The sequence below is a fragment of the Lagopus leucura genome, unplaced genomic scaffold (genome assembly GCF_019238085.1).
Source record: "Lagopus leucura isolate 7727_CA_CO unplaced genomic scaffold, USGS_WTPT01 Super-Scaffold_100157, whole genome shotgun sequence".
NCBI classification, from domain to species: domain Eukaryota; kingdom Metazoa; phylum Chordata; class Aves; order Galliformes; family Phasianidae; genus Lagopus; species Lagopus leucura.
In genome coordinates, this window is record NW_024962334.1 from 27,069,631 (window position 1) to 27,081,666 (window position 12,036).

The following is a 12,036-nucleotide window of genomic DNA, read 5'->3' on the forward strand; positions in this document are numbered from 1 at the left end:
TGTGGTTGTTTTCCCTCGGACACTCGTTCTCCCTTCCTGCTCTGCGGCCTGTTTTGCACAGTTTGCTCACTTAGGCCACAGAAATAGCTTCCCTTGGAAAACAACATTGGAGATCTGCAGCTTAAAAATATCACAGCATTACAGAAAAGATGGCAAAAAAACTTTCAGGAGAAAAGGATGAGTTTTCAGAATTCTTCATCTTAAAAACAGGCCCTTTACTAATTGGATACATTGAAGATAGACTGAATTTCTCAGAGCTACATATATTTCTTCGTAATGAATGAGTACCTTTGTGTTTATTTGCTTTGCATTAATGAATACCAGAATTTACAGTTAATGGCGAAGACTTCAGGTTAAAATTAGAGCACTGCATTGGTTTACTTCCTGAGGAGTCATGAATATTATACAATTTGTAATTAATTAATTTATAATTAACCATTTACCTCTTTCTGTTCAGCTTTTGGTTTATTCTTGGTGAAGTGCATTCTTTAACAAGAGTAGCCTTTACCCACTTCTTTCCATGCATCTATTCACCACCTTTCCCCTCACCTTCCAGCTCATCCAGCAGCACTGTTGCAGTCTGAGCTGAGTATTTCCCACAGGCATCAGAAGACAACAACTACATATATTTAACCAGGGAACTGTAAGAATAAATACACTGCAGCACATCTAAACTTCATTTCCCACTAAAGATACACGAAGCACATTTCTATGCAATCTTTTCTTGACTTACTCAGGCCACAGGACTGTGCAAACCTAAAGGTAGGATCTGAGATCCTCATTAACCCTAACTTCCAAATCCTAGAGCAGCACCATTCCTACCACAAAACTATTTGTGCTTCAGGGTACTGCTCATCATGAAGAACAGCACAGAAGGTTTTCCAGAGAAAACCATAGAGAAGCAGTATACCTTTACAGAGCTGTGTTAAACCACAAAGGTTGACATAAGATCTGCGCTCTATTAGGTTATGTCGTTCAGTCTGGAATTGCAACTTCAGCATCAGAAGTTTATTTGAATAAATATTTTTATTTTACCCGGTATAGAATTTATACTTCTTTTTCTTTCAAAAATAAGATCTGTAGACTGCAGACATCCACAATTAATTCCAAATTACAGAACAGTTACAACAATAAAGCAGGATGCCTGCTGAAGCAAAAGACAACAAAGAAATTCTTGATGCTCAGTGCAGATGCCATTTCTGGTTGAAATGCTTTTTTGCTGTTACACAATGACTTTTACAACTGGGTCAGAAATCATGTGCTTCAGAAACTCTGGTTCTGTCTTGCCAAAGAAAGTGTTTGTATCTGTTCTAACTTTCTATCATTCTCTAAGGACCAATATACCTATGTGAGGCTTTGCTCTGTCTTATCACTGATTGCTACAAGCAATGCCAAGTATCTATAAGCCCATTCTGTGCAGTCATTTTCTCTTCTAGAAAACTGAGCATACAAAACAGTTTAATCCTGACGAAGATATTGCTGCCTCCCAGCTGTTTTTTTGTAACCTATCTGTTCTGTAACTTACTTGTTTCTCTTAAGCAAGTGGGATCTCTCAATTGCAGTTTTACCTTCCTCCATTTCATGCATCCAGAAAAAAATGCAATTAAACATAATGAAGAAAAAAAGGGATTATACAAATCATTTATTCATTATGAAGTCCTAGATAAAATACAGTTTTCTTCCGATATTTTCAATCATAAGATCTTATTTTGAGGTGCTGACATATTAACCCATCATTCTTGGCAGATATCTTCCATGCTAGCTGGCTGGCTTCTGGTGACGTTTTAGAAAACATCTGGGAGAAAAAGACAAAAAGACAAAAAGAATGTGAGTGTTTTGTGTTTTTGTTTTTTTTTTTTGTTTTTGTTTTTTGTTTTTTTGTTTTTTTTTTTTTTTATGCTAGAAAAATTTGCAGAATATTAGCTGTTGCATCTGCCCACCATAGTTTGGAGCAGATGGGTAAAAAGTAATAGACAACTTATGCTTGTATAAGGAATGTGGGTTTTAAAAAATATTTATTTATTTATTTATTTATTTATTTATTTCTTAATTACCTCATGCCACTAAAATGACACGGACAAGATGAAAACTTTGGAAAATTTGAAATCTGTGAATTCTTAGTAATGGTTTGCTCAGGATTGGTACCTAAATTCTTCAAATATTAGCACTAAATGAAGCCAGCAGCTGAGGTCTGTAGGCTCTCTGCATTTCCATGGAATGGAAACCCTTTGCTACTGTTGGCTAACACAGCACTCAATTCCAAACTAACATCTGCTTCCAGAGCACAAAAGGGGATAAAATGGCTCTGAGTACAAGAGAAACAAGTCTGTGTTGGGAAACAGTAACAAAGCTGGAGCTAAGAAAGAAGTGACCAAGGACTAGGAGTCATTGAAAAAAAATGTGAAGGAACTTCTCAAAAGACTTCAATTACCAGGCTAAGGAGTAAACCAGAACAACTGAAGAGGGATGAAGCTGCAAATACTAGGATTAGAAATAAGACAGTGCAAGCAAGGATGCTCAGTGGCAGAAGGAACGAAATACAGACCAAGGAGAAAACGGCAATCAATAAGAGAAGGAGTTTTATGAGTAGCAGATGACAGAGAGCAGCTGAGGAAAGCTCAAGACATAAAAAGAAGGAAGATTGGATGATAAGAGACTGAAACAACACGCTATGAGGAGGTAGTAAGTGAAAGACCAGTATGGACCTTTGTATTGCTGGGGGAAAAAAACCCCAAGCATCTAAAGATACAAGCACAAGGATCCATCAAGAACTGTAACATTGTAATGTGTCCAAGGATCTCAAATCGTTTTCTATGCAACAAGATGCCACAGAAATAGCACCGGTTGGGAGCCACCAAGCAGCTGAGCAGCAGCACCAGTTCCTTCTGCAGGTATTTCTGAACATTTCATTGTCTGTTATGCACCCCACTGCAAACTGGTCTGAGAATCTGGTCAGTGTCCTTAGTCCCTCATGGATCAAGTCTGGGGCAAAGGAATGCCAATTTCTGGCCTTAAGATTTTGGCTGAACTATGAACTACGCTCTTCAGCTCACACAGGAACAGGTCTGGCAAGGACATGAGTGACAACATTGCCCAGACACTTGCAGAACTGTGCAGCAAGGCTTCAATGATGCTCCCCATACAGCTTTGGGATCACATTCCCAACTGCTTCAGCATCTTTTCGCAGATCTGAATCAGAGAATTTAGGATGTCTCTTTAGGCAGCAATAGAAAGGTAAGCAAATAGACCTGATGAGGTATTTCAGGCTGTTTAAGGGAACTTGGATGCAAGTTACTTATGTAAAGAGCCAGAGGTGCTGAGCTCTGCAAAACCAGAAAGAGAGTCTGGCATCCCCTTCTAATACATAGCAAGCAGATGACAAGTAATGATTAACAGACTCCAGACATCAACTTTAGACCATGTAGCTGTAGTCAGAATAAATGGTTCAAGTTAATGATTTACATGAACATTTTGAAGTCAGTGACTCTGAGGTAAGTAGACTGCAGATGATGTGTCTGAAGAGAAACTGAAAGCTCATCTGTTGTGATACTTGATCTAAGTACCTAAAATTTCTCCCTGAAATACAGAGTAGTATGTTAAATGCTGAGGCCCAGTTTGTTTCTACATAATAACTCGTGGAATATATTTTTCTGCTTCAGAGAATTCTATGACTTGGATAATAAGATTCTCAAAAGATCTGATTAGTTAAACTTATAAAATTCACCTACAATGCCTTATGGAGTTTAACTCTGTCAGGAGTTTTGTAAAGATGTAATTCCTGCCACAAGCCATAGTACTAAGTAGACACCAGATGTTCTTCAGATTCAGCTTCTATGGCATAGAATCACACGGTTGGAAAGGACCTACCTACAAGATCATCTAGTCCAAATGTCTTCCCATTATCACTGCTACCACAAGCTACTAAACCATATCTCGTAGCTCCTCATCCAGATGCCTCTTGAACACTGCCAGGGACGGCGACTCCACCACCTCCCTGGGCAGCCATTCCAGTGCCTGACCACCCTCTGAGAGAAAAGTTCTTCAGTATGTCTAATCTAAACGTCCTCTGGTACAACTTGTGGCCATTTCCTCAGGTCCTGTTTGTTGCCTGAGAGAAGAGGCCAAACCTCTCCTCATCACAACCTCCCTTCAGGAAGTTATAGAGTACAATGAGGTCTCCTCTGAACCTCCTCTTCTCCACACTAAACAATCCCAGCTCCCTCAGCCACTGTTCAAAGATTTGTGCTCCAAACCCCTCACCAGTTTTGTTGCCCTTCTCTGGACACGTTCCAGCGCCTTGATGTCTTGTAGTGAGGGGCACAAAACTGAACACAATACTCGAGGTGTGACCTCACCAGTGCTGAGTACAGGGGGATGATTTCCTCCCTGCTCCTGCTGGCCACATTATTTCTAATGCAGGCCAGGAGAAGAAAACGCTTATGGAAGAGCAACCAATCTGTAACTCTATGATGCTGGTTATCATCCTATCATCTGAGCTGGGAATTTAAGAAAAGTATTGCCTTCAAATACTAGTAACAAAAGTTCCTCATATTCCCTCAATCAATGTAGTCCACCTTTTTGCATTACCTGGCTGAATCCATTAATGAGGGTCATGGTGACTTTATGTATTCTATACAGACAAGGCAATACGTCAAGAAGCAAGTACAAAGCACTGGAGTGCATGTTATGACTACATCACCGATAGTCCTACAGAAGGTTAAGTTAATGGATTCCCTCAGCAGGCCATGAACAGCTCAATGATGCACACTTTGAGTCACTCTGTATTAATATAAACAAGCAAAGCAGAACACAAGGAAGTTGTTTTCTTCACTAAAGTAGACATAAATTGTTTCTTTACTTTTGCACGTTTCCCTCTCTCTCTCTGTTACTGATTAGCCCTGCTATAGTAGAAGTAGTGGAGAAAGAGAAAAGAGCTATCCATCCATAAAGGCTAATACCAGATAAATCATATTCTCAAATGGGACTTTCTCTATTGATTTCAGTTATCATAAAAATGAATTTTCTCTATTCGTTGTTTAAATCTTGTTACCAGCAGAAGTAGTGAGCTAGACACGAACAAAATCTGTTGCAGTTCAACTCAAGATCTCAGCTAAAAGTCCCAAACATCTTCTTTTGGTATGTAAAGTGTGAACTTCCATCTGGGAAAGCTCTGAGACGCTGAGCACAAAAGATGCATGACACATTTTTACTGAGTTGCCACTTACCATACAATTCATCCTGAAATACCGTGCCTGCTTCTGAGGCATGAAATCATAGACCCAGATGGTTTCTTCCCACCTCTCCAAGGCCTATTCCAACCATACTGAAAACAACAACCAAAGCTAAAAAAGGAAACAATCCATCAGGGAAGCAGAGCAACCAAGATGGTCTGATTTCCTATGGATTCTTCTGGAGTTTAAAGAGATTGGTGTCTGAACTGATGTATTCCCCTGTGGTTATACTTTTGTAGTCTCTTCTTGGATATGGATTCTTTAGAGTCTATTAAGAGATGAACTTACAATATAGTCTATTCTTCAGTGGAAGAAATAAGATGTTTTTATTCTTTATCAGGCTGCTGCTTTTTACAAAATCTAGAGGAATTTAATACCTCTGAGACTGCTGCTTTTCTCTCTGGTTAAAACTGGGTAAAAGCTGGCTTCTGACCAGATGTATACAAAAGAAATGTGATCAAATAAACTGTTTTTCTTTGGTAATTGAATTAAAAACAAGTGCTCGAAATAATTAGAAGTTATCATCATCCCTTGGTAGACATATTCTCTACCAATGTTTCCAGTTCTCTAAGTAATTAAGAACCTTTTGAACATTCTTTATCCAGCCCATTTTAACAAAACAAATGCCAAAAGCTGAGATACGCTGATAGTGGACAGCTGTAAATACCTAGGTAGGTGAATCTGTATAAAGCACTGAAACTTGTGGAAAAGATAAAGCTGGCTTTAATGGACTTTGAGCTAGAACACCTTTCTTGAGGTGAGGCTCATGGGTACTCTGGAAATGTGTACTAATAATTAATAAATGTTGCATAGACATGGAAAATATATATATATTTTTTCAAATGTCTTTTGGCTGGAAAGTGAAAGAATATATTCAACTTCGAGATGACCAAATGTTATATTTTCAGTTTGTTAAAGCTGAGAGAAACTTGGGTGCTTTGTACAAAACTCTGTAGTGGTTCCAATGCTTTCTGCAGATTCTTGGTCAACTAAAATCCCGCTGTTCTCCTGCACGAAACGTGCAGTGTGTGCAGGTACCAATATGTATATAGATCATAGGTATATGCATATTCTGTAAAATGAATCAGTCCCTTTTGTGAATAAAGTCCCATTGAAAGTAGTGTTGCTATTCAAATACAATAAACATTTCGGTGAAGCAATTTATTAATAGATATTTAATCCATCTTTTACGGATAATATAGCAATGCCTTGAATTCTAGATATTTTGGTGATTAAGGTAACTTTCTAAATAGCAAATTAATAAAATGCATTGAAAATCTGATCTTTTTGCTCTGTTTTGCAGTGATAGACTTATTAATTATCATTTTCTCCTCTTTGTAAATGTTTCAGAATGGAGAAAATCTAATCTCTAATTTTTATTTTAACTTGGTGATACAACTTTATTTGTTAAAATCACAAGAGAAAGAAGCTAATTTTGACAAACCTCACTCTGTAATATTGGCCACCAAGCATACTGTGACTGGAACAGAGTTGGATTTGGTGTAAGATTAAACAATTCTGATAGTATTGTTAGAAGATGGCATTTGCACTTATGCAAATGTTTTACTGGTTCAGAATAACAATGATTTAATGAAGCAGCGCGGTTCAGCAGTTGACATGCTGTTACTGTGTTCTAATCTATTTCTTTTAAATTCCTCTTACGGAGAAAAAAAAAATCACCACCAGGAAAAACATAAGCAGCTCCTACATCTATAAAATAATTTACATTCTGTACTCAGCTTTAAAAAGCAGGATAGTATTAGTACAGAGTATGATAAATATTCTAGGCATATGCAAGTTGTGTGAGGTGATAAAATATTCTGAGCATGTCCTAAAATGATTCTCTCATCAGAGATGGCTTGTTACCTCCACCATCAGCAGATACTGATAATTAATCAACTGAAATGAATCTTTACAGAATAAACAAATCTGTTATACATGAAGGATGATTATCTTCTTTTGGCTGTGAAGATTTTTCATAACTTATTCATGCCAATGGTGTGCCTGAGTTATGAAGTATTTCTCACTTATGAAATAAATATAGCACCCTTTGTTTGTCATATAGCTGCTCTATTTTCTGGGCTTTACCAACATAAACCAGCACAAATCTATTGGTTATGCTGATTTACACCAACAGAACTAACCCCTTGTTTGTAATCAGGATCGACGGTCCTACCTTTCCAGTTATTCCAGACGCATTTCTAGAACACAGCCTTGGTAAAGCATTTTCAAATATTCAATTTTAATTCTGTGTCAATGCTGTCATCAGCCATAAGTCAGAATCACAGCCATAGCTCCCCAGCTCTGTGAATTCCACGTGGATGCAATGCACTCAGGGGGGGACAGCGTCACAGCCTGAGATGGGAATGCCATGAAAACACACTGCCAGTGGTATGGATTTTTAAATGACTCCGTACGTCTGTGTGCTGCTCTATGCCTGCTCTTCGTTGGACTATTTACATGATCAGTTTGGGTTTTCGCTGGCAGAAAAACTGATGGACAATGAATTTTAAACACGTGAAAGTATTTAAAAATCTTAAGTTCTAAGGGATGGGAAATATCATGCTTGGTGACCTGCTCAGCGATCACAGATAAAAAGCACAGTTTAAATTACAAATGTGTGAGATACATTAAAAAACAGCAACGAAAAAGAAACACTGACAATCATCAGACAAATGTATAAAATAACCTGAAGAACAGCAATATATTTGAGGAAATAATGATCTGCTGTGAACATTCCGCAAATAGAGAAAGAGGGATTGTGAATGATTCATTCGGACTGAGTCATACTGGATTTTATTAGAGAAATCCTCAGAGTTAGGACTACTGTGTGAACACAAGATCTTGACTAAGGTTCACTAGGCTGATGTTCACTAGGCTGATGATTGAGGCCTCAGTGAAGGAGAGGAATCAGTGCTGAGTTTTAAGAACTACTTAAGTAAAATAAGCTCAGGAAAAAGCTTGAATCAGTTGCAGTCGTTTAATTTGAATGTTGAAGTCTTTGCCACTGTGCCATTTATTTCTATTGCAGGATATACTTACATGAAGACATACTTGATGCAAGTTTTGTGGTAAGCTAATGTACAGCATGCTCCTTGTGCTACTGTATGCATAACATAGTGTAGAAAAAGCCATCTGGGAGAAAACTACTATGTTGAGGGGCGGAAAGAAGGTATCTTGAGGAAAACAGCTCAGTGATGATGATACTAGCACAGGTCTCGAGGGTCTTGGGTCAGTCTTTGCTTTACCACGGTCTTAATCACTGAGCTGATTGGTGCACTCGGGCTTTTCCAGATCGACTCTTTGCAGATCCAATCATTTCCAGAACTTTCCAGATGTGCTCAGATTTTTCTAGACCCAAGAAGAGATTTCCTTGCCTTCAGGCTACCTGTTTCAATGCGTACAGCTTAAGCATTGAGCTGCCAGTGCAAAACTCAGGACACTGTAACAGACATCATAGAAAGAATAATGAATGTCAGACTGAGATTCAAACCAGCTAGTTCTCTGCCTTATAATCAGTAAATAGTCAGTAACAAAATGCTGATCCTATGCCATATGCTTAGACCAGTCCTTTAGCAAGACTAAAAACCCTAAGGGTGCCAGGCTGTCAGTCTCTGCAGTGCTATTTTTAATAAGCTCAGCAAAATCTTGTGTCTATTACAATACAGTTGCCCTCCTACATAATAACCTAATAGCTGAAACACCAAGTAGAGAATCCACTTTCACACTCATCTAAATGTGAACAAACAGACAAACTTTTCACCTCGTGGTCAGCTTCCAGATACTAGATTGTGAACTATTTTGGGAACAAGCTACAGCTCTCCTGCAGAACTTGTCTGCATATGTATAACAAAATTTAGGGTACCCTGTATCAGAAGAAGGAATAAGAAGGAGCATGACTACAGGTAGTTTCTTGCTGAAGAGAAGAGCCCTGTTGTGTGTGATCGTGTGACTGTTATAATTAAACACAGAAAAAGCCACTTGATCAGAAGAACCTCCTAACTTATGCAGCAAATGCTTACATCTTTTGTGATGAAAAACTGACTCATACTGCTATCCTCGTCACGTTGTCTCATACAAAAGAATCATGCCTCTCCCAGGTTTAACTCGTCTTGGATTCTCTTCCGTACAATGACAGCTTCACTGAAAAGAATGAAAAATGTTCCTTCTTTGTTCCCCAGAGCAGTTTATGGCTTTGTGGTTAAAATATACTGAAAGGAATATGAAACATGGATCTGAACCTAACCTCAGTCAGTGGAGGACTTTGAAAACAAGTTGCTTACGTAGCCAAGCATTATGCTGTAATCTACCACAGACATATCACATGCCATTGTAAAAGTGAACAGTCTCCTTCCTTATGGGAAGATAAGGAGTTTGGGCCTGTACATGTGCTTTAGTTGTGGACAGATACCTGCTGGGCTGACAACTTGAGGTTGATTATTGCACTCAGGTTTTCATATAAGCTAGGCAATGACTTCCCAGCCTTGTCAAGGCCAAGACTCTGCTTAAGGCTTGCTTAGGGCTTCAGGCACTTGAGGCTCTCAAAGGCTGAGAAATTAAGTGCTAGAAGAGCTTATGTGCTGTCACATGTAGGGACCAGCTGAAAGAGGCTTTCCAGAGTCACTGGTTTTTATTTATGTCTGAATATTACCGCCAGATTACTTGAAACACATGCAGGTTTGTTGGTTGTGTTTTTCTTTGATAAGGCTCAAGACCATGTGGTAGCATAGTGTGAGAACTGTAGGAATTTTCCTAGCTGTCTCAATTTGGAAAAAAATAATCACATTGAAGCTTGTTTTTACAAAAATAAAGCTTAATAGGACAGCCTTTCAGCCTCGCATCTAAATATCCTGGCTTCTGTGTATCTGCAGAATGTTGTATTTGTATTCTAAGACAATTGTTATGCTATTTTCTCTCTGTAATTTTTCTCTCTGTAGTGGTATTATTAAAATAATCTGAGATTGGTTTTGTTGTTTATAAATGGACTGCTATTATCTATTCATTTGTGACAAGGTGACAGTATTTATTTATCCAGTTGTTAGCACATAGACAATACATAATCTATTTTGTGCGTGTGTGCGTGTTTATTTGAAAAGGTGCACTGGGAGGAAGGCTCTGAGTCTGTTTTGTCCTAACTGCTGTTTTCTAAGTCAGGCAGAACTAGCACAAAAGAAAAGGTGAAGCTTTCCTGTGTACAGATGAGCATGTGCAGCAAGCACAAGGATGCAGGATGGGCAGAAAAGGGAGATAATCCAGCAAGTGGGGTGGTTTCATTGCAAGAAGAACTGGAAGGGTGGGGAAACAAAGGATGTAGATACACTGCCAGGCCTCACGAGTGATGGAAGAAACTTCTGAGGCACACAAAGGAGACTGTGTACAGTCTGCTAGAAACCAAAAAGTCATTAATTTATCACAGGCAAACATGAAATAAAGGATCCATCCTCCAAAGATAAACAGTGAGCAAGAGCAGATGAGTTTATGAATCCCTTTCATGAGGGATCTCTACCATCTATCTCACTCTAGGACAATTAAAGACAAGAAATACTTAATTGCTATGGTTAACATTGTAATCAATCTGGTTTTGAGATTTAGTATCACTTTCAGCCTTCTTAGCATCCTTACAAAGCTCACTTTCGGGAAGGTGCTGGAAGATTCACCTCAAAGCTATGACTAACATAACCCTATTGCAGAGCAAAACCTTGCCTGACAGCTACTTGCAACAACTCCGTAAATGCTTCCAAGCAACCTTTAGCCACCCACAAGTGACTAGCTCCTTGTCTGCGTTGCCAGCCCCTGGCCAGCCTAAAGTTCCCCCAGAAGCCAGAGGCCATGAAGCCACCAGCAAGGGCATTGGCAGGGCCAGTGATTGCCATGGGCCTGTGTGCCAAGTGGTGTGCTGCCAAACACGCCCAGACAGGCTGGCTGCAGACAGTCTGCAAACTGTCTGTGAGGCCGAGGGGCCGTGCCTGTGGTCATTCTGGATGCAGCTGCTGGTTCCAGCAGGGTGCTTGCGTGTCACGTTCAGTCAGTCAGGCACCAGAAGTGTATCAAAATTAGGTTAATTTATCTCTGACAAAAGTCTTGAAATAGAACAGTTAAGCATCCCGCAAACAGCAGTCTGACTCATGGGCAAAAAAATAGCTCGGGGCACGAGAGCGGGCTTTGCCGAGAGGGGTAACGCTAACATGGTTGCCACAGCACTGCGAGGGTGGAGGGCATCTTGCAGCCGCTCGTCCAGGCACCCTTCCTCAATGCACGGCCGAAGCTTCCCGTGATTAACGGCACGGGTCATTAGCCGGACCGCTCTCCAGAGTCAATATGGGCTCTACAGCTCCTCGGTACTGCCCCTTGGCTGCCGTGAGGCGACGGAGGCGCTCTGAGGGCACCGACCGCGGATTAAAGCGAAGAGGGGCGCCAGGCTGCGGGCACCCCCGGGCTCCCGAGGCCTCTCCCGCCGCATCGCTCCCCCGGCCGCCGGCCCCGAGGCAGCGCCGTGCCGGGCGATCACGCGGGCCGCGCCGGGCCGTGCCGGGCCGGGCGGTGCAGCCAATGGGCTGGCGGCGCCGCGCGCCCCGTCCGCGCCTGGAGAGCGGTGACGGCCGGCGCTGGCGGGCTGGTGCGCAGGCGGAGAAGCTGCCTGCCGCGGTCGGAAGGGAAGGGAGGGGAGGGAAGGGGGTGGCTGCGCCGGGCACAGCATGGCTGCCAAGGTAAGTCCCCGCCGGCGGGCGGGCGGCGGGCCCGCGGCGTGCGGCCGGTGGCGGCGGTCTCGGCGGGGAAGGGGCTGCGGGGGGAGGCGGGCGGGTGC

General features: G+C 41.1%; 1 protein-coding gene and 1 long non-coding RNA gene across 2 annotated transcripts in view; both read left to right on the forward strand.

Annotated features, from left to right (window-relative positions):
* Positions 1-10,164, forward strand: part of LOC122189537 — a 55,445-nt gene extending 45,281 nt beyond the window's left edge. Inside the window, exons 4-5 of the long non-coding RNA XR_006181851.1 lie at positions 1,747-1,827; positions 8,263-10,164. This is a non-coding gene — a long non-coding RNA (uncharacterized LOC122189537). The remainder of the gene's footprint in view (positions 1-1,746; positions 1,828-8,262) is intronic.
* A 1,712-nt stretch (positions 10,165-11,876) lies between these two features.
* SLC25A13 (solute carrier family 25 member 13) overlaps positions 11,877-12,036 on the forward strand; it is a 98,648-nt gene continuing 98,488 nt past the window's right edge. Inside the window, exon 1 of the mRNA XM_042889243.1 lies at positions 11,877-11,938. Within this exon, the coding sequence (XP_042745177.1) occupies positions 11,927-11,938 (12 nt within the window). The 5' untranslated portion in view covers positions 11,877-11,926. The remainder of the gene's footprint in view (positions 11,939-12,036) is intronic.